General features: G+C 40.4%; 5 protein-coding genes across 10 annotated transcripts; 2 read left to right on the top strand and 3 right to left on the bottom strand.

Moving 5' to 3' along the window:
* Positions 1-67: 67 nt before the first annotated feature.
* Positions 68-954, bottom strand: LOC134189585 (ganglioside GM2 activator-like). Its single transcript, XM_062657902.1, has 2 exons — positions 731-954; positions 68-666 (listed from the first exon to the last, which is right to left on the bottom strand). The coding sequence occupies exons 1-2, from the start codon at positions 891-893 to the stop codon at positions 200-202; spliced, it is 630 nt and encodes a 209-aa protein (XP_062513886.1). The 5' UTR covers positions 894-954; the 3' UTR covers positions 68-199.
* A 529-nt stretch (positions 955-1,483) lies between these two features.
* On the top strand, positions 1,484-5,296 carry LOC134189584 (fatty acid hydroxylase domain-containing protein 2-like). The gene is made up of 7 exons (XM_062657901.1): positions 1,484-1,643; positions 1,705-1,793; positions 3,083-3,186; positions 3,638-3,756; positions 3,814-4,016; positions 4,301-4,573; positions 4,966-5,296. Exons 1-7 carry the CDS (start codon positions 1,602-1,604, stop codon positions 5,147-5,149), a joined length of 1,014 nt encoding a protein of 337 aa, XP_062513885.1. The 5' UTR covers positions 1,484-1,601; the 3' UTR covers positions 5,150-5,296.
* A 56-nt stretch (positions 5,297-5,352) lies between these two features.
* Positions 5,353-10,731, top strand: LOC134189582 (armadillo-like helical domain containing protein 1). The gene is made up of 15 exons (XM_062657900.1): positions 5,353-5,497; positions 5,567-5,706; positions 6,329-6,397; positions 7,616-7,697; positions 7,763-7,847; positions 7,928-8,016; positions 8,852-8,959; positions 9,347-9,431; positions 9,493-9,621; positions 9,733-9,756; positions 9,867-9,915; positions 9,983-10,028; positions 10,132-10,215; positions 10,280-10,357; positions 10,417-10,731. The coding sequence occupies exons 1-15, from the start codon at positions 5,417-5,419 to the stop codon at positions 10,531-10,533; spliced, it is 1,266 nt and encodes a 421-aa protein (XP_062513884.1). The 5' UTR covers positions 5,353-5,416; the 3' UTR covers positions 10,534-10,731.
* Positions 10,732-10,791: 60 nt separating this feature from the next.
* LOC134189580 (fibronectin-like) lies at positions 10,792-15,902 on the bottom strand. Of its 6 annotated transcripts, XM_062657895.1 has the most exons (20): positions 15,787-15,902; positions 15,643-15,725; positions 15,549-15,582; positions 15,442-15,483; positions 13,452-13,579; positions 13,316-13,373; positions 13,124-13,248; positions 12,979-13,039; positions 12,795-12,919; positions 12,650-12,710; positions 12,467-12,591; positions 12,349-12,409; positions 12,156-12,280; positions 12,028-12,088; positions 11,843-11,967; positions 11,726-11,783; positions 11,480-11,659; positions 11,240-11,413; positions 11,051-11,175; positions 10,792-10,981 (listed from the first exon to the last, which is right to left on the bottom strand). In XM_062657895.1, the coding sequence occupies exons 1-20, from the start codon at positions 15,791-15,793 to the stop codon at positions 10,832-10,834; spliced, it is 1,908 nt and encodes a 635-aa protein (XP_062513879.1). In that variant the 5' UTR covers positions 15,794-15,902; the 3' UTR covers positions 10,792-10,831. The 6 variants fall into 6 exon arrangements, 5 of the variants coding, with proteins under 5 accessions (XP_062513879.1, XP_062513878.1, XP_062513881.1 ...); XM_062657894.1 differs by having other exon boundaries at positions 11,843-12,088; XM_062657897.1 differs by lacking the exon at positions 15,787-15,902 and adding an exon at positions 15,232-15,288 and having other exon boundaries at positions 11,843-12,088; positions 15,348-15,483; positions 15,643-15,769.
* Positions 15,903-17,265: 1,363 nt separating this feature from the next.
* Positions 17,266-20,211, bottom strand: LOC134189581 (fibronectin-like). Its single transcript, XM_062657899.1, has 14 exons — positions 20,060-20,211; positions 19,891-20,001; positions 19,393-19,517; positions 19,231-19,291; positions 19,043-19,167; positions 18,925-18,985; positions 18,733-18,857; positions 18,611-18,671; positions 18,404-18,528; positions 18,276-18,333; positions 18,025-18,204; positions 17,780-17,953; positions 17,593-17,717; positions 17,266-17,513 (listed from the first exon to the last, which is right to left on the bottom strand). The coding sequence occupies exons 1-14, from the start codon at positions 20,064-20,066 to the stop codon at positions 17,385-17,387; spliced, it is 1,467 nt and encodes a 488-aa protein (XP_062513883.1). The 5' UTR covers positions 20,067-20,211; the 3' UTR covers positions 17,266-17,384.
* Positions 20,212-20,841: the final 630 nt, after the last annotated feature.

Raw genomic sequence — 20,841 nt, 5'->3', positions numbered from 1 at the left:
GTTGATAGTTCAAAAATTGACAGTATTTGTTAATGTAAATTGTATGGTAAGAAACACAGTAGTGCACTTGTAGTGTTTCAGCTCTACTTGTTGAAATTGCACATCATTGCACACACAGATATCGATCATGTTAAAATTGTACTACGAACACTAATTGAGACAAACAATGCTACAGCATGAAACGTCGAAGAAACAGTGTTTATTCCTCTTTCAGTGAGAGGTAAGCCTCATAGCAGCCAACTGGATGTCCTGCAGCATCAAAAAGGCTTGCCTGGCCATAGTAATCACCATTTGTTAAGAAACTTGGAATACTGCCAGCACTGGGAAGCTGAATTTCGATAGGAGGCAAGTAGTAGGATCCTGCTGGAAATGGACAATGGCACGGTAGCTTGTATGTGCTGAAAGGAGGCCCGCATTCTCCAGTACTATCAGGAATTAAGGCACAGAGATCATCATAGGTGCAAGATCCGACGTTATCGATACATGGAATTGAAGTATATCCCAGGACAGGCAACTTCTTTTTCAGAGTCACTTCAGCTTTGAGAGGAGACTTCAGTGTTTCTGTTAGTGTCACTCCTACTGATGCGGTGATGTTACCGGGTAGAGGAACAGGATCAGGGGTGACTGATCCATTGTTGACTTTTAATGCAGCTGTACTGATGGCACCTGGTTATTAAAAATAGATCAATGCAACTAAATTGGTTAGATATATAATGTGGCTGGCTCCTACTGCAATTTGTCCATCGGAATAGTTGTCCCTGCTCTCTACTCAGTGGTTGACCCAATGAGAAGAGCTTGCTCATGTAACGCAGCGTTTCTTCTAATGTTGCTATCTTACTGTCACTTGACAGCATAAGTCGACAGCAGAGCAGAAAAACAAGCAAGACACGCATGTTGGGCTTTGATACGTAGCGCTGTCACGTAACTCGTGATCTACTTGATCATGAGATCTGACCCACGTATACTTATGATTCAGCTACTCTATAATTAAACATCCTATAAACTCCCACGTGTTTTAACTGAAAAGACATGTTCTCAACAATTAAAACTACCTCTTTAGCCTACTACTTGCTGATGTCAAAATATCTACAACTACTTCTAGTTTATAACTAGTAGAAAGGACAGAAATATTCATTGGGGCCTGAGTTCATGTAAACAGCTGCATCCAAATTGATTACATTTCTACCTATTATATTTATAATTGTGTTCTAATGTGGATGCCAAATCCATTTTCACTGGTATTACTTAATGTAGTCATGCACATTGCAATTGCAGGAGTGTAACTAGGGCCTGACATTGCGTATATGATGTCATGATCACCAGATCTTGATGTTCCAATATCGGTGTCTCTTCATGACTCCCACTTGAAATACAGAACATCAATAAATTTAATTAATTAACTAATTAAGCAACATGCAGACTCCGCTCAAAACAATGTGTGTATGTACTATGATTCAATAAATGCAAGGCATGCAGGTTGCGCAAGCGCAGTCAATAGGACAAACATTGCGCCTGCCCAGGTGATCACTAACCGGAACGCATCACCGGCTTGAAGGTACTACGCTGGTTTGAGCAATTGCTTTCTTCCGTCGACAGCAGCCATGAAACAGCAAGTGGAAGAGGAGGAGACAACAGCTAGCCAGGTATGAGAGCATTTTTCCTTCCGTTTCTGTTTCGAGTAGGTCTGATTGATACCTCTGTCAGGCTACTCTAGGAGGAGTGGTGAAGAAGGCTGCTTTCATGATTATTCCCATCTTAGTTGTTACGATAGCAGCCCGAAATTCCGTTGTATGGTAAGATTCAGAGTTGAACTAGATCTTGTGAAGGAAATGACGTCACAATGTGATGTAATACCCAACGAACTGTTGAGATCACCGTCTTTTCGACATCATCAGTTGCTCTACATCACATCACATTTGTTACTGAGTTTGCCACTCACCTGCATGGTGTCCGATTTCAGAACCGGGGGCGTGGTCATTCCACAGCACTAATAACTGACAGCCTGTATGTACGCTGTACTGTCAAAAACATAGTAACAACATAGTCGACACGCGATCAAGGGTGGCTAAAACCTACCTAGTACATGGTAATTGCTACATCTTTTATGCAGATGAAAGCCATCTTTATTTCTCAACGTTAACTCTTTTGTTTCTATGTTCGTGGCCTCTGAGATGGTTCTTGAGACCAGCCTTCGACTTCATTGACATCAAGCGTATGTGACATACGAACTCTGTTGCTTTGACTGGATTGATTGGATCTGGGTGCTGTATAGCTTTCTTGTGTACCAGCATATTCCGCTTCAGTCCAGATGCTAATTTGTAGGTTTTCTTGCAAACTGCACACAAGTTGTTGCCTGGATGGGGAGATAGGCTGGCATTGTTAGCTTTCTTCTGATTGTTCTAATGGGCTTTAAGATGGTTCACATAACCTGCCTTCGACATGTGCACAGGATCACACACATCACACTTCCACAATAGCATGTTGGTTGGCAAGTGTACACATAGTGCATACTCACATACATACATACATACATACATACATACATACATACATACATACATACATACAGACTCATATATGTAGCATGTTGATGCCTTGTGTTCATGGAATCACCTCTTTTCAGTCGCAGTCATGACGTCAGCATCTGCTTGAGTGGCTTCAAGCCTTGGTGCCAAATCTTTGCTTGGTGCCCAAGACCAACCTCTGGTGCCACCTGTGGCACCATAGCGCCAGTTGGCCACCCTTGTCGATGCTAAACTAACCCTTTACTGTTGCATTTTGTACATTTATAATAGTGTACACAGCAGGCAGCTGTAGGGAACAATACAGTAGTAAGACATTGGTATGTGCACACACAATTGGATCAATTACATGGTTACATGTGAAGAGAAGCTCTGTTGCAAATTCTGTTGTAGACTTGGGTTGTATGTTGCTGAAGGATTGTGGAAGAGCTAAGCAATGATGTTATTACAGTTATAATGGCGTGGGTTGTTATAACTTGAAATTTCTGATCTCACCTGACCTAACACCTAAACACTGCAACACTTTGTAGGTGTAAAACTTATTAACATTGTATTTTCAGGCACATTGAACATTTCTTTGGAGCTTCAAGGCTTCTTTTGACGTCAATATGGCTTCATCTGTATGCGTTGTTTGATGGAGATGAGAAGGCATTAACTGTTTGGGGTGAGATGAGTCAGTATAGTGTTTTGGGCTATGCATGCATGTTTGAGCGCTTGCAACCTCGTGGCAAACTCTTCCTCAACTGATTGTAAGGCTTGTGTTAGGCAAAGCAGACGGTTGACTGCATCGAGTGTAGTGGCAAGGCATGTTCCTAATTAGTCAGGTCTTAACTTTTACACTGCATGATCTGACTTATAATGAAAATAGTGATGGTAAAATTTGTCACTTGTCTTGTACAACATGCCATGTTTTGTGACCAGACAAGGCATGTGAATTACCAGAATAGAGACCATACTGAATGGTGTAGCAATAGGTATTTAATTAATTATGACTTGGTCTGGAAGTTTTACGAAATCACAAACTGCTAAAGAACTCAGGCAGATCAGCGTGCCTTTATAACTGTGATGGGAATTTATAGTTTAGGACTGTAAGTAGACGATTGTGCTGTGTTCAGGGACATGGATTTCTATTACGTTGGTTTTCTGGCTTGGCGCTTCATTCTTCTTGGCTCTTGATTTGACGACACCGGCATTCATTCGTCCATTTAAAATACAGGAAGACAAGAACTTTCCAGTAAAAACATTGCTGTAGAGTAATTGTGTTGTGCTTGTCATTGTTTGTGCTGCTAAGGTTGATCGAAAGAGGTTGATGAAAACCCTCATGGTTGTTGTATGTAATGAGTTGTTATTCATTCCTTTTCTATGGGCGATGTATTATGTAATGAAGTGGAGAGGATGCACATTTAAAGATGAGCTACCAACCTTCCAATGGTTCTTGATTGAATTTGTGGTGTATCTTCTCATTGAAGAAGTGGGTTTCTACTATTCTCACAGGTACACTGCACTACTGTATGCATGGCATCTTGCTCAGCTGGTTGGACAAACTGTGTTTGTTCTCGACTGCGGGCAGTTAACAATTTAGGCAACAGATTACTGATTTTTGAAGTTCTACTAGTTAGTCAGTTATAGTTTCAAATTATCGAGTATGTGGAAGATGGTCTTTATTAACCTACAGTTTGAAAACTGTTTTGTATCGCTGTAGTAGTAATAGTTGGACATCTTTTGGCGCTTTGTGTAGTGTGTTTGCATAGTATGATGTTTCTCGGCTGTTCTCTTAGGTTACTGCACCACCCGCTTCTCTACAAGTCAATACATAAGGTGCATCATCAATGGCAGGCACCTCTGTGTATCGTTGGTCTCTATTGCCATCCAGTCGAAAACCTTGTGAGCAACGCTATGCCCATTATGGCGGGTCCTCTTATAATGGGATCTCATCTGTCTACATTTTGGTTCTGGATGGCGATGGCAGCTCTCAATACGCTCGTTTCTCACTGTGGATATCATCTTCCATTTCTTTTCTCCAACGAATCACATGACTATCATCATGCAAAGTAAGACATTAGTTAGTACAGCACAACTAATTTAATGTGCATGAGCTGTAAGTGGGACCTTTGCTAGCCTCTTTCACAGTCCCTCTTCTGTGCAGACTAGAGACTAGAGTAGGTACCGGTGAAAGCACACACACACACACACACACACACACACACACACACACACACACACACACACACACACACACACACACCACAGCCGAGGCTGTGTGTACATTAATGATACTCAATCTTTAGTGAAGCTTTGTTGTGTTTTCAAAATTGAGTAGTCCCAATTTGAGCAAATAGCCACTTGACTGCAATTACTTAGAGACTAAATATTGTATTTCACTACACGTTAGTTTATGTCAGTATGATTGTGATTTTTATGCAGCTATTACACCCATTTGCAGGTTCAATCAGAACTTTGGTGTTCTGGGTATTTTGGATTATCTACATGGAACAGATGCAGCTTTTCGTGAAAGCATTTCGTATGATCGCCATTTTGTTCTTTGTGGAACAACATCAGCAAAGGAACTGGTACCAGACCGTGAGAAGCAAAAGTCTAAATGTGAAATATATGATGTCTGCGAGTGACAACAACTATTTAATATTAATAGACTTTGCGCACACGCGTTATTATCATCATCATTCTTAGCAATGATAATATAACTAACTGATAACTAACTGAGTATGGAGTTTAGTGTAATGGCTGATCTTGAATGTATTAATGTCATCTTGCAACCGGCTGTACGATTGGTGTATTCTACGTGAACTTCTCTACAACTTTATTATCCGGGGGTTTAGCTAGAGACTTAAGCCAAGCGCCCGGATGCGTTACTGCAGCAACATCTAAACGCCTCAATGCCTTTTTCTGGCGAGAAAGGAAAATCAAGAAAACCAGCAACCATCGCGCTAAAGCGTCTTCTATCGGACTGGGATCAGGTACGTGAGGATTGCATACCCATTTCGCGGAGAGAGAGAGAGATAACGCTCATTGCATTGTGTACGCAGGGCTCGAAAGTCGTGAGAGAGAGGATTTTGAGAGATTTTATTAAACTGAACGAACACAGAACGGCTCCCGAGTTGGAAGATGAACTAGCTGAGGGTGCCAGCTTGTTCCTTGCACGTTTGACAGCTTGGCTGAGACTGACGTGAGTGAATGGAACGCAAACTGAATGCAAACACAGAATATTTTAGGCCTGCTGACGTCATAATGTACAAACTTATCTTCTCAATCTGGTATCTGTTAAATAGCACGTGGCAGTAAACGTAACTATAGGCAATACTCAACCGCACTTTTTTGATGCGTTTTTCGTTGAAATAATTGTGCATTAATTAGAATTTGTTAGCTTGCAAGTTTTTACAGTTTTGTATGAATCAGATCATGCAAGTAGTAGCCAATTGAAATGTAGGCAAAGGCTGACAGAGACGGACAGACAGGCTGATATGGACAAACAGAGGAACAGATAAACAGACAGACTGACAGACAGACTGAACTCTAGTGATATATACGTAGCCTTGTCTGTATTAGTGTTGATGTTTTCAATAAATGTTCTTTGACAGACAGATGGACAGATGGACGAACAGATAGACAGAGAGACAAACAGGCAGTCAGTCAGTCAGAGAGACAAGCAGACAGATAGACAGACAGGCAAACAATTTAGGTGTGAATAATACTGTATATGTTGAAACTGCTGACACAACGGCACATACAAACATATAATCACACGGATGAGACAGGGCACTAACAGCTGTCTGATCTGTTATTTGTAGGTACATGCTGGGAACATGTATACAACTACAGCTAAAAGCAATATCAATCTTTGTCGGCTCTTGCAGTGGGTATGCTAACATATACTGTCATCTTTGTACGTCTAAATTGTAGTTTGTGTGACGTCATTGTGTTACAACAATCATAGAGACGGCCGGGAAGAGTTTCAAAACTTGTGTAACAGTTTTGTGTAAGAGTGTTAGTCTACCTCATGCATGTTACCAAAACTCTACAACAATTGAAGGCTTCATGAGTCTGTAATCAAACAAGTCACATTATTTTATATAATGTACATGCTGATGGATGCTAACTGTACAAACATGTTTTCAGTACTAGTCTCATCCCCAGACTCATGTGACCTTGGCAGTGTTCGGTTCCCATATGACACTTTTGGGAGGTTGAAAGTGTCATAAGGGAACCGGACACTCCCAAGCTCACATGAGTTTAGAAACAAAGCTACAACCATGATCTGGCTAACACGAAGGGTGCTTAAGACATAGAGATTTCTGCATTAGTTTATGAGTTTGCCTATTAAAACTTCCAAGTTGTTCATATTTGGTACGTTTTTCTGATCTCTAAGTCAGACTGGCTGATCTAATGAAGCTATAATTTAGCATGACATCGCTATATGATTGTTAATTAGCTGGACCATTTTCCAAAAGTTGAGTTTTGTCAATCGACGATTAGAGTAAACTTCCGGAATAAGGTATAGCTGATTAAATATATTAGATATCTATATATCTTTAGACTGGTTTTGTTTCTGATGTTATCGGACTCTTGTTTTCGAGACAAGAGATGCCTGGAACATTGGGGGGGGGGGGGGGCAACAAGACTGGCGCTTGACCTACAACATTTGGGATGTCTATTACATATCTGGGATTGCTAATTCAGACGCAACGTCAAAGCATGTCGTACATGATCAAGACGTTCCGGACCAACTTTAGCAGCCTCTAAGCTTCAATTTTCCGAAGACTAGATATTTAAATATTTTTTATACGTTTATTAATTTAATTAATATTAACTAATGTATCTAATTTTGATGGACAGCGAAATTTTTTTTTTCAAAGCTTGCTACGTCCCTGCTGATATCATATTTGATTTGTTTGAAAGTTTATTTTGGCAGAAGGTTGGGCACATTCAAGTGGATGGTACTATGCTAGTTTACAGTACTGCTATCCAAGTATCCAATCTCAGGACTATTGCTTGTAATACTTCGGTTTTAAGATAGAATTCTAATGGCTGGTATCTGTTTATTCTTATGTGTTTGTGATTCGGTTTGGGTTTGTTAGGTACAAGTTTCTTAACGAGTTTATTGAAGTCGGAGGCATTATGACAGCTTTAGAGATATTAGGATTGAGACAGGCAACAGAGGTGATCTGCTGTTATTACAAATGAGAACGATGAATTGTGATATTAATCATTAATATTAATCATAGGAGGGCAAAATGGAGGCACTGAGGTTACTTCTAATTGTAGCTAAAGGTGGAAGAAAGTATAAGGAATTGATCTGCGAAAGTTTTGGTAAACACTGCACTAGTATGATTGTCCGTGTGTGCACTTTTGTCTTTTAATCTCGACAATTAGTGATGATTTATTTGCAGGTGTAAAAGCAGTAGCCGAGTGCCTTGCTCGTGTTGATTCTGATAACTTGAGAGATAAGGCGAGAGTGTTGCTGCACGAGTTGGCAAATGTAAGTGAATTGACATAAGCAAAAGTTTAATTAATATTAATTAGGTCTGACATTTGGTGATCAAACTTCAAGGAGGAATGGGGCGTAGTGTGGCATAGGCTAGACCGGGCTATAGCCCCATCATTTGTAGGCGTGGTCTTAAAATTTCTAGACTTTAAATACGTAATGCTTGGAAATGCACTTTAATCTAGTTAGAGAACTGTTGTACTGGACAGCAAACTGAGACATGGATCCAATCAAACAATGAAAATAATTACATTTCTGATATTTTTACTCTTGTTAGTAACCAGTTGCTCCTAGGTCTGTTAGCCCAGTATCAGTGGTCTAAAATCTTAATGTCTTAAAATTTACCTAAAGTTTATTTACAATGAGCCAAGAAAGAATCAATGAACTTGCACTACATGCACTTCAACGATAGAACTGACGTTGACTTAGATGCAACCTTGGATACGTTTGTTAACAAACAACCTCTCAGAATGTCTTTCTTGACACATACAGGAAACAAAATTAATGTATGTTTTGTGTTCAATGAATCCTTGCTAAATTGTCCAAGTTTGCATTGCCTTTTTTCCAGTCTGGATGCACCACTGATTTAACATATCAGTTAGCCGAAAGAAGTGGGCATGTCCTGTAGCACTGTGAGGTCTATAGCCCCCATTTCTGGAGGTCATGCTACACCTCTGGGTGAAGTCAGTAGCATAATAGTGTAGAATTCGTGTTGGTACCAGACTGATTCATCACAGACTTTCACATAGATTGTTTGACTACTTGGTTGAGTGTTCAAGCATCTAATACAGTATGCCAACTGCTCACTAATGGTAGCTATGTTGTGTAGGGTAACCCTAAGTATCAACCACAAGTCTATAAAGCTCTCATTGCACTTCTCTCATCGAGCTCTCCGTCTGCTAAACAAATGGCGGCTAAGACACTTCGGATCATTCAGGTGAGCCAATCATAGCAACCACATAATCTAGACGTCCAGTCTGCCGCGACGACTGGGTAACCAACTTTCTGGAAATTGGCATTTGCAGTAATCAGACACTATGTTGGCTACTGCTAAATGGTAACATCATCTTGAAGGATACTCATCTGGGGCTTGTGCATGCATACGTTTATGCTGTATATTATGATATACTGCTTGCATGTACTCACAGACTACATGCAAGGTATTGTATACATGCATGGAAGCAATTAACTTTGCTGCAACTGCATGGTAATGCATAGCCAAATTGTGGTATTAATGATGGTCAAATTTTATTAAATTAATTATACATGTTGAGTGTTTAGTGTCATATTTAATTGATATCTAGTTTGCTTATTGATTTTATAGCCAATGGTTGGACGAGCAAGTTCTAGTGTTGTCGAGCCTGTTCTCATGATGTTGAGGAGCTGTCATTTGGGTGTACAATATGAAGGTTAATATCAGGTGAGCATGTCACGTAAATCACTTTACAAGGTGTTTTGTGTGTTTGTTAGCTTGTGAGTTACTCAAGCACCTTGTGGAATATGAAGACGTGTCTCAGTCTATCCTAGTTGGAATTGTATCTTTACTTCGTCCATCAGTAGATGAAAACACATCACAGTCAAAACCATCTATTCTTGCAGGTATTGTATTCTTTAATCTGGCACTGAACTATGACATGCACACATGTACTAAAATCAGTTATTACGTTCGAAAATTTTGCAATGATGTTTCTGTTGTTATTACTATTTTAGATGACTCTATTGGTGCAATTCCAGGTACTGTGATTTTAAGTGTGCGTGTGTGTGTGTGTGTGTGTGTGTGTGTGTGTGTGTGTGTGTGTGTGTGTGTGTGTGTGTGTGTGTGTCAAGTGATGTTCTTGTTGTAGCTCCATTACCTGTGTTTATACAACAAGCAGGTGCTGCTCATGTCCTTGGGTGAGAACTTTTCATTGAGTTTATATAGGTAACAGTGATGATCAAGTTTTGGCTGTTAACATTTCAGCATACTAACAAGAAGTTCACCAGCTTTAGCAGAACGGATTATTAAGGTATGATGGTTTGCTGTTGTGTGTACGTGACGCAACTGCAATACATTTAATTGATATCTTTATACTTGCGGCTGTTAGACATTACTTACTGATCTTTGTGTAGCTCAGAGCTATTCACAATCTTCTATTTGCACTTGGAAATAGAGCTCATCCTGATAGTCAGAGACAAGCAGCATTGACGCTATCAGTAAACAGCTGTCAGCTACTGAAGTGAGCCCACCAACTAATGATCAATGTTAATATGTCAATAGTACCTTATCGATAACTACCCACTAATATCTGAGAAAATCGGAGCAGCAATAGGAGATGACTTTTTCCAATTATTCATGGTTGGTCTTGAAGCGGTTGCACTAGCTAGTAGGTTTCTAGCAATTATGTTGTGTTGTAGGCGGAAAGGGACAGAATGTACATTAGCCTTACTGATGTACAGTCAGACATTTTAGTATCAAATCAAGTCAACATTCCAGCCGGTATGATCTCTAGAGGTATTCAAGCATGGAAGTAGTTGCCAATGTATTGATGTTTGTAGCCATGACTAGCTTTAATGATTAATGCAGCCCTGGCAAGTTATATTTGTGATGCTGTTGGTCACAGGCAGGTAATGCCTGAGCAAGTGATGTTTTAAGGCATATATTTTTGGTTATGTTCTACACCAAGGAGAGGCAATTTGTTGATGAGATGGGTTGAGCCAATTTTATAGTTGTAGTGCTGCAAAATGCTCAGTACAATGCAATTTTACTTGACACACAGACCGAAACATCAAGATAATGTTGTGAGGAGGGTTAACTTTTGTGGCACTATAATTACCAATCACATTTGGCAATAGTCTCACTGCGGACGTCAGTGTAACTTCCACTGCTACTGCCACTGCCACTGCTACTGCCACTGCCACTGCCAAGATCATCATCATTGCAGTCACAGTTTCCCCATTTCTTGTGGTTTTTATAGTCACCCTGTAACACCATGCATGACAGTTTTATTTAGCTATCTCACCTGGAGTATAGTACTATGTATGTAGTTACCTCTTCAGTTGCACACCATTGCCGGTCATGATAATAGAGTGTGCAATTGTAAAATTTCAGGCCATGGTCTAGAAATGGAAGTACACATGGGTTTCCTTTACCTTTGCCTCCACACGTTTCCATGACTGCAATATTAATATGATGATGATGAATACGTTACACGTGGATGTTTAGATATGCACTTCCAACCTTCTGAACATTTGCAGTTGCCGTAGTATCCGTGATCTTCATAAATTCCAGAGTGTGTTGCACACCACAGTTCAGAACTGTCTGTACCAATGCAGTCATAATATGTGACATTTTTGTAAGTGAATGGGAATTGGCATGGACGTCCATTACTATTTCCACCGCATGTGGAGGGCACTGTAAGAGAAATTGAATTGTAAGTCAATGATATGTTGAAATCTAATACATGTTACTGTAACGTACCGCTAGTGCATTTACAATATCCCCATTCATTGTGTTCTTCGACACTTCCATTTCTAGTTCCACACCATAGCTCATCGCGATCAATAGAAATACAGTGATTGTAGCTTTGTCCATAGTATGTAAATGGAAAAACACAAGCATTGTTATTAGCTGTTCCATCACATGTTCTAGGCACAACCTCTTTATATAGAATAGAAACTGCAATGTTAGAATGTCAACGGGCAGACTTTATGCATTGTTACATACCATATGCATGTTCAATAGGACAATAGCAGTTGCCCCATTCACTGTGATCAGGATCTCCCTATAAAGAATGTTATAATATTGTTGGCCTGTGACTCAACTACACTGCACATACTATACCTTTTTAGTGCTACACCAGGGCTGGTTGTGCTTTACATCTGTGCAGGTATAATATGTGCTTTGTCTATATTCAAATGGAAATACACATTTTTTTCCTGAGGCTGGACCTCCACATGTCTTTTGTACTAAAATAATAAACATCCCAACAGGAATGCAGAAAAAATGATAAGCTTCATAATACTGACCTGACTCAGGTGTATGAGGACAATTACAGTTTCCCCATTTAACAGTATCATCACCTTTTCCCTATACAGGCAGTGGGTGTGTAAGACTTACTGGTACTGAGTGTTTTGAGACAAGTTTGATATGTTACTTTACGAGTCACACACCAAGGCTGGTCGTTATTATACGTGGTGCAGGTGTAGTACACATTGTTGTTGTACTTGAAAGGAAATATACAAGCAGCACTATGGCCAGTGCCTTCACAGGTTACAGTAACTGTTGCAAACCAATTTATTTTTAACCAATTATATGAATTAATGTAATAACAGAAAGATTATGGTTACCTGGAGTGGGTTTTTGGCAACACAGGCAATTTCCCCATTTCTCGTGTGTAGAGTACAAACCCTGTAGACGCTGTGGTAGTGATCGACTTTTATCGTACAAGAAATTGATGTATTTTACCTCTTGTGTTGCACACCATGGCTGGTTATTATCTACAGAAGTGCAACCATAGTACTTGTCTCCATTGTAGATGAAGGGGAAAGAACAAGCTGCCCCATAGGAGTTACCACCACACGTTATGTTAGCTGCAAAGTCAACTTTAGGCAATCGAAACGAACAATTAGACGATTAAATGAGGACAACCTGCGACCACTCTTTCAGAACACTGACAGTTGCCCCATTTCTGATGAATACTGTAATCTCCCTGAATACAGTAGTGCCAGGTTTCAATCATTGTTGATATCAGTTATAGTCTATATTAATTATTAATGTTTAGAAGGTTGCTTACTGTTCTAGTTGCACACCACGATTCATCATGATCTACAGAAGTGCAACCGTAGTACTTGTCTCCATCGTAGGTAAATGGAAAAGAACAAGCTGCCCCGTGTGAGGTACCACCACATGTTACCTTAGCTTGAAAATCAACTTCCCGTAGTTTGAAACAAACAATTAGATGACCAAATGAAGACAACCTGATATCGCTTTTTCATAACACTGACAGTTGCCCCATCTCTCGTGAATACTGTAATTTCCCTGTATACATTAGTGCCAGGTTTCAATCATTTGTTAATATATCAGTTATCGTCTATATCAGTTAATGTGTAGAAGCTTGCTTACTCTTCTAGTTGCACACCAGGGCTGGTTGTGATCTGTCCACGTACATGTAGAGTACATGTTCTCTTTGTAAGTAAAAGGGAAAGCACAAGCTGCACCACTTGCTGTCCCTCCACAGGTCATGGTGACTGCAATCACAATATCTCAGTGGCATGCAATACTTTGATACGGGCCAGCTAGACAGGAATGACATACCTGATGACAATTGTGAACAGTTACAGTTCCCCCATAGGCCATGATCATTGTAATTTCCCTGGGAAAATAAAACGGATAGCGTATACAAGACACAGAATCAATGGTCTAAATGTCTGTAGAGTAAAAGGTTGCTTACCATTCTAGTTGCACACCAGGGCTGGTCATGATTTGTTGATGTACAACCACAGTAACTTGTGTTCTTGTAAGTAAAAGGGAAAGCGCAAGCTGCACCACTTGCTGCTGTCCCTCCACATGTCACATTGCCTGCAATTGCACATAACGTACTAGATATAGTCCTACCACTAAGTCTCAGATTCACTAGTTGTGTTGCAAACCTTTTTTCAAAAAGCTGACACTTAATTATCAGGGTTGTCATTTCCATGGCAATTATGTAAAAAGTGCAAGAAAGTGGTACCGACTCACTGATAGAGTGCAGACAGCACGGTTGCTAGTCTAGAATTGCTTTTTTGGTAGGAGTTCTGGAAGTTTGAGGCAACTCTAAAGTTCAGAACCTTATACATGGCTCTGGTAGAATAACAGTTTGCAAGGTGCAGTATCTAAACAATGCTTAGTCAAACGATTTGCTTTATGTTGCTCTCAGTGTGTTTATGATGTGATACTAAAATTTAGTGACATACTATTGAATGGCACCATTAAGTTGGTGCCATGTTGCATCTCTGGCTTACACATCTAAAAGAGTTCGTTATTACAAGAATAACTGTACTTGTTTGGCTGTTTCACAAATGTTGAGAAAATGTTAGTGACAATTACAATGCACTGATATACACAAGTTCTGCTTGAAAGTGACTCATTGTTATGGCAACAGGACGTTTACGAGTATTTACTGTGTGTATATCAGTGCATTGTAATTGTCACTAACATTTTCAAACACTTGCAAAAGGCACTAGAAGTCTGTATCCATCAGAATACTGCTGAAATGTAATAATGCAAGGAAACAAAGCATGATGCATGATTAGTAGTAGTATTGGTAGTAGTAGTAGTAGTAGTAGTGTGTGTGTGCGTGTGTGTGTGTGTGCGTGTGTGTGTGTGTGTGTGCATGTGTGCTGTGGCTCAATTGGTTAGACAGTGCGTTTGGAGCATGGAAACATCCGGGACCTTGCAGGGTTGCAAGTTCAAGTCACAGTGATGGCGAGCTATGGCATAATTTCCTTGGGCAAGAAACTTACACACAATTGCCTCTCTCGACTCAGGAGTATAAATGAGTACCTGGTTTTTCACTGGGGTGGCAAAGGCCTTTGACTGCGACAAAGTCAATCAGCCACTGGGGTCCGGGTGGGACTTCGGGTGCCTACACCACAGTTGGTGTTGCAGTCAGTGCTCGCACCTGCAAGCACCTGGCCAGGCTCCAGGAGATTGCTTAGCACGGTCCATAGCTCCTACTTAGTGCACAGGAACCCAGCCATCTGGCTGGGGGCATTACCGTTTAACGGCAGCTCCTTATCTATTGCCATTTGCCATTTGTGTGTGTGTGTGTGTGTGTGTGTGTGTGTGTGTGTGTGTGTGTGTGTGTGTGTGTGTGTGTGTGTGTGTGTGTGTGTACATACGTAACTATGGAATGGGCCGGCTACATCTATCTACTATACATTTCGAATGCAATTGAGGGCCTTTTTATAGGGGTGTACTTGATAGACAGAGACTTCACATAAATGGTTTGTATCCTGAGATTGCAAGTCTATGGGCATCATCTACTAGTACTCTAATTCAACAGCATGCCAATGTACAACTGCTGCTACTAACAGTTCAATTACAGATTTTATATCCCGAAAGATATAAAGCTTCTTAATGTGCGTTAATTATCAGAGAGCTAGCTGGTACCGGTGCATGAATGTAACAAGAACAATCAACAATGACTACGTTACAATTAAGACACTTTCCTTGCATGCATGGGCACTCACTGATCATGCTTTCTTTGGCTTCTCTGATCCCAATTTTCAGCATGTTCTCGATCAACACTTGATCAAAGGGTTACATCCGCAATTCGCCTTTTTCCAGTTTATTTCATTATGTATACCTCAACTTGTTGAACAAGGTTGCAACGGGAAGTCAATTTCTGAGCGGCTTTTTGGGACTTGGCCGTATACTATAATTGAAACTAAAGAGTATACCTGATGATGAGTTGTTGTAAGAGTCTGGGCCACAAGAAATATCTGCAACAATAACTTTACAATAGCTAGAGTGTTCAGAATCAGATGATTTACAGGATCATGAACACCTGTAACATCTCCATTGTCTCCTGGTGACTTTGGCTGTAGGAAAGAAAAAAAACTGAAACATGAATAGAATTGTGAAAGACGATTCTCACGGACCGATATCTCTGTGGCCAGTGAAGTTGGCAGCAAGGGCACAGCAAACAACAACGAACAAGTTAGCAGCAGACTGGATTTGAATCCTGCATGACAATTCCTTTACTGCATTGTAATATATGCCAAGCTAATTCAGAGAACACAAACCTGGCATGTTGGCGTTGTCAAAGCTGCCTTCCTGGTTTCTCAAACGTGGCTATTACAGTAGCTGATCTTGTAGAGTTGAAAGGTTTAGGTGTTGTTTGTATCATCAATCGTGACTTGTTAATCAGGTGAGAATTGCTCTCAACAAAGCTGGCATGTGAACGTAGTCACCACTGTTCATTGTTTTAGTGCATTACACGCATCATTCTTGCAAATGTGCATAACGCCTTACTAGAGCTGTTAACACATATGGAATGAGAGGGTCTGGTGTTGTTCCAGTCATTTGTTCTATATGCCTCTGCATTCTGTAGGTATAAGGACATCTAATTCTGGTTGAGCCTAATCAGACCATTTAATCCATTCGACGTGCATGGCATGTGTGTGTGTGTGTGTGTGTGTGTGTGTGTGTGTGTGTGTGTGTGTGTGTGTGTGTGTGTGTGTGTGTGTGTGTAATCGTTGTGTGAGAACCATACTTGGAGTCAACAGATTGAGCAATGGCAGGAGAGGTTAACAACATGAGTTTTAGCTGAAAATTTTGGCATGCATTGGACAATCCCTGACATCATAATGGAGCAGCGATTGAAGTGGTTGGGTCATGTGGGTAGAATGAATGAGGAACGACTTCCAAAGAAACTGATGTTTGGGGAATTGAGGAAGATAAGACCTTGCCATGGAACAAGAAAGAGATGGAGATATCTAGTTAGTCAAGATCTGCAATTAGTAGATACCAAAACATCTGGTACCAGAGATGCCAAGACTGGAATGGGTGGTTCAGTCTTTGTCAAAGGGTTGTTGAGAAGGTAGTCACAAATCGTGTGAAAAGCAGATGTGCAGCGAATGTACGATTCCAAGGAGAAAGTTTCTTATGTGAATGTAGAAGATCATTTAGACGACACGGCGACCTCACAAGACACAGGCGGTTTTGTCCTAGTAATTTGCCAGTTGCCCAGGAGCACAATCCAAGGGCCCCGCTATCATAGTTTCTTTTACTATGGGCGGCTTCAAGGTTCAAGGTGTGTGTGTGTGTGTGTGTGTGTGTGTGTGTGTGTGTGTGTGTGTGTGTGTGTGTGTGTGTGTGTGTGTGTGTGTGTGTGTGTGTGTGTGATTTTGTTGTTTGTACTGTAACTCCATATCTGTTTATACATCAGTACAGCCTTTGCAACTACTTCTATACCTCTATGAGCTCATACCAGCTGTAAAGTTTACTTGATCTGATACTAAATTGTCACACAGTTAGGCGTATGTATTAATGTTATGATCTGTAGAGGTATGTGATCATGGAACTAGTTGCTAATGAATGTATTGATGGTTTGTAGCCATGGCCAATGACTAGGTGTAACAATGCATCCTTGGCAAGTTAGCAATGCTGTTGTCAGTCAGATGAGTAATGTTTGAACAAGTGATATGTTTTATGGCCTATACCTTTAGTTCGCTTCTCTACCAAGGAGAGGCAATTTGTTGATGAGACTGGGTTGAGCTCACATTACAACTGTTATTGTTGTTGTAAAATGCACACTCAGTACAATGCAACTTTACTTGAGCACAGGCAAACACAGAACAGTATGTTGTGATGAGGATTAACCTCTGTGGCTCTAGTTTGATCAATTGCACTTGCCAATAGTCCCACTGCCAGTTTCAGTGTCGCTGGCACTGCCACTGCCACTGCCACTGCCAAAGTCATCTTGACTGCACTTACAATGACCCCATTTTTCATGGGTGGTGTAGTCACCCTGTAACACCATGCATGACACAGAAGTTTACTGAAATACCTTACAAGGAAATATAGTATTCAATTGTATATGCGGTTACCTCTTCAGTTGCACACCATAGCTGGTCATAATTATTGAGTGTGCAACTATAAAACTTCATGCCATCGTCTAGAAATGGAAACACACAAGGGTTTTCTTTTCCTGTGCCTTTACACGTCTTAACAACTGCATTGTCAACAAAATGAAGGTGAAAGATATGCGGATATTTACATCTGTGCACTTACAACCTTCTGAACATTTGCAGTAGCCATAGTGTTCGTGATCTTCATATCTCCCAGATTGTGTTGCACACCACGGTTCAGAATTGTCTGTACTAATGCAGTCATAGTAGGTGACATCATTGTAAGTGAATGGGAATTGGCATGGACGTCCATTACTATTCCCACTGCATGTGGAGGGTACTGTAAGGGAAATTGAGTTCTAAGTCAATGATATGTTGAAATCTAATACATGTATGTTACTATAAACCTACCACTAGTGCATTTACAGTTTCCCCATTCTTTATGCTCGTCAACTTGTCCACTTTTAGTTCCACACCATGGTTGATCATGATCAATAGAAATACAGTGACTGTAGCTTTGTCCATTGTATGTAAATGGGAAGACACAGGCAGCGTTATTGGCAGTTCCACCGCATGTTCTAGGTACAGCCTCTTTATATAGAACAGAAGCTGCAATGTTAGAATGTCTATGTGCAGACTAGACTTTATCCATTGTTACATACCATATGCATCTTCAATAGGACAATAGCAGTTGGCCCATTCAGTATGATCAGGATCTTCCTAAAAACGTTGTGAGAAAGTATATTGTTTGCCTCTTGTGACTAGACCACACTGTACATGCATATTATACCTTTTCCGTGTAACACCAGGGCTGGTTGTGTCCTACATTTGTGCAAGTATAGTATGTGCTTTCTTTATACACAAATGGAAATACACAATTTGCTTTTTCGTCTGAACCATCACATGTCTTTTGCACTGAAGTTGATAATAACGACAACGATAATAGCATCATTAGGAATTAATGGAGGAAATTAATGACGAGCTTTATAATACTGACCTGACTCAGGTGTGTGAGGACAATTACAATCTCCCCATTTAAGGCTATTATCACCTTTTCCCTATGTCGTCAACTGGTGCATAAAATTTACCAAGCATTTGAGTCAGCCTTGCATATCTTACTTTGTGAGTCACACACCAAGGCTGGTTGTGATCATACATGGTGCAGGTGTAGTAGACACTGTTGTTGTACTTGAAAGGGAATATACAAGCAGCATTATGGCCATTGCCATCACAGGTTACAGTAACTGTACAAACCAATTTATTTTAAAACTAATTATGAATTAAATGTAATAACAGAAGGATTATAGTTACCTGGTGTGGGTTTTTCGCAACACAGGCAATTTCCCCATTTCTCGTGTGTGGAGTACAAACCCTGTAGACGCTGTGGTAGATCGACTCTTATCGTACAAGAGAATGATGTTTACTTTACCTCTTGTGTTGCACACCATGGCTGGTCATGATCTACAGAAGTGCAACCGTAGTACTTGTCTCCATTGTAGATGAAGGGGAAAGAACAAGCTGCCCCATAGGAGTTACCACCACACGTTATGTTAGCTGCAAAGTCAACTATAATTTTAATTTCCACAATTTTTGATTAGATGATCAAATGAAGACAACCTGAAACCACTTCTTCAGAACACCGACAGTTGCCCCATTTCTGATGAACACTGTAATCTCCCTGAATACATTAGTGCCAGGTTTCAATTATTTGTTGATATCAGTCATGTCAGGTTTATGTCTACATATATAGTTAATTAAGACGTGTAGAAGGTTGCTTACTGTTCTAGTCGCACACCAGGGTTGGTCGTGATCTGTTGACGTACACTGACAGTAAGCTTTGTTGTTGTAAGTAAACGGGAAAGCGCACGCTGCATCACTTGCTGTTCCTCCACAGGTTACGTTGACTGCAATCACAATATTTATATCTTAATTAATTAATGACACGCACAATTGCTCTGACAAATAAACAAGGCAAATTGGAAGGACGTACCCAGGGATGTAGCGGAACAAGGACATACTTCAGCGCTAGAATGATCTTAGAATTATTATAATTACGGTTATTAGAAAGTTATTTTGTTTATCAGGTGTGTGTGTGTGCGTGCGCGCGCATACATGCATAAGGTTGATCTTGACACGTCTAATGAACGAGTATGCTGAGGCAAAGCGGCATGATTTTTAGGTTTGCACTATAGCTGTTTGCTCCATTGCTGACAATTACATAGGTATATTGGTTTGACATTTGTCGAAGTGTCGATGCCACATTGAGTGGTTCTGTACCTGATGGGAATTGTGAAGAGTCACAGTGCACTGGTACTTTTGCGGCTAACAAGGCTGGCAACAACAGTACAGCAAGCAACAAACAATTTATCAGCAGACTGGCTTTGAATCCTGCAGAACAATTCAACGCACTAATTGCATGTAATATTGCTAGCCGAAGCACACAAACCTGGCATGTTGGCTTCTTCAAATTGGCTTGATATCTGAATGTGTAGAGTTGTGATGTGGAGTGTGGTTTTATATCATTAATTGTGACTTAATTAATTGATTAGGTGAGAATAGAAAAGCTAGCACGTACGTGAATCTAACTGTTAGTGTTCATTGTTCTATTTAAATAGTTAATTAATTAACATATTGTGGCAATGTACTCTAGATACGTGTATTTTGCTATATATGCTTAATTAATTAATTTTACATTTGCTAGACGACCACCATCTTAGATTTATCTGATTCTCTCTCAATTACATCAGCGAAAGTGCGTGGAACCTTGATTTAACATCCAGGTGAGCGTACAGCCAAACAAGATGTTGCACCGCACAGTGAGTGTACAGACAGATCCATCTAGACGGTTCTGACGGATGTTACACTTGCATGTAGTAACGTGACATCGACTTACCAACACACCCGCGACGCTGTTGCACGAAACTACCCGAATTGAACAACATCCTCAACAGAACGCCACCCTATAGCTAACTAGTACTAGGACAATTGGAAGTTAACGTTGTGCATTTTTCCATGGCCAGCCCAGCGGATTGTTGAATCAGTCTTGTCGACGGAAGGCAATGAAGGAAACTAGTACTGGATATGTACCAATAATGAATTGAGCATCGACATCATTGCTACGAAAAATCTAGCGAGATACTGTATTTCTTCGAATAGTGCAGAGCCGTAGCCGCCCTCGCCCTCGTTTAGAAACCGCAGTTCCGTACGTTGTGGTATCAGCACCCGCAG

Source organism: Corticium candelabrum, chromosome 14 (genome assembly GCF_963422355.1).
Source record: "Corticium candelabrum chromosome 14, ooCorCand1.1, whole genome shotgun sequence".
In the NCBI taxonomy this organism is placed as follows: domain Eukaryota; kingdom Metazoa; phylum Porifera; class Homoscleromorpha; order Homosclerophorida; family Plakinidae; genus Corticium; species Corticium candelabrum.
This window is presented reverse-complemented; position numbering and strand designations above follow the sequence as displayed.

Bases quoted from the DNA above. Each gene is read 5' to 3' on its own strand.
- LOC134189585 (XM_062657902.1), bottom strand. From the start codon at position 893: ATGCGTGTCTTGCTTGTTTTTCTGCTCTGCTGTCGACTTATGCTGTCA. The intron at 667-730 runs GTAGGAGCCAGC...TTTAATAACCAG, and splicing joins ATTCCGATGGACAAATTGCA to GTGCCATCAGTACAGCTGCA.
- LOC134189584 (XM_062657901.1), top strand. From the start codon at position 1,602: ATGAAACAGCAAGTGGAAGAGGAGGAGACAACAGCTAGCCAG. The intron at 3,187-3,637 runs GTGAGATGAGTC...TGCTGTGTTCAG, and splicing joins GAAGGCATTAACTGTTTGGG to GGACATGGATTTCTATTACG. The intron at 4,574-4,965 runs GTAAGACATTAG...ACCCATTTGCAG, and splicing joins CATGACTATCATCATGCAAA to GTTCAATCAGAACTTTGGTG.
- LOC134189582 (XM_062657900.1), top strand. From the start codon at position 5,417: ATGCCTTTTTCTGGCGAGAAAGGAAAATCAAGAAAACCAGCAACCATC. The intron at 10,216-10,279 runs GTAAACAGCTGT...ATATGTCAATAG, and splicing joins AAGCAGCATTGACGCTATCA to TACCTTATCGATAACTACCC. The intron at 10,358-10,416 runs GTTGGTCTTGAA...GTTGTGTTGTAG, and splicing joins ACTTTTTCCAATTATTCATG to GCGGAAAGGGACAGAATGTA.
- LOC134189580 (XM_062657894.1), bottom strand. The intron at 13,249-13,315 runs GTATGTCATTCC...TTGTGATTGCAG, and splicing joins CTGTTCACAATTGTCATCAG to TCACCATGACCTGTGGAGGG. The intron at 10,982-11,050 runs GTAACTACATAC...ATGGTGTTACAG, and splicing joins AATGGTGTGCAACTGAAGAG to GGTGACTATAAAAACCACAA.
- LOC134189581 (XM_062657899.1), bottom strand. The intron at 19,168-19,230 runs GTTGTCTTCATT...TTGACTTTGCAG, and splicing joins TTCTGAAGAAGTGGTTTCAG to CTAACATAACGTGTGGTGGT. The intron at 18,334-18,403 runs GTATAATATGCA...CAACGTTTTTAG, and splicing joins CCTGGTGTTACACGGAAAAG to GAAGATCCTGATCATACTGA.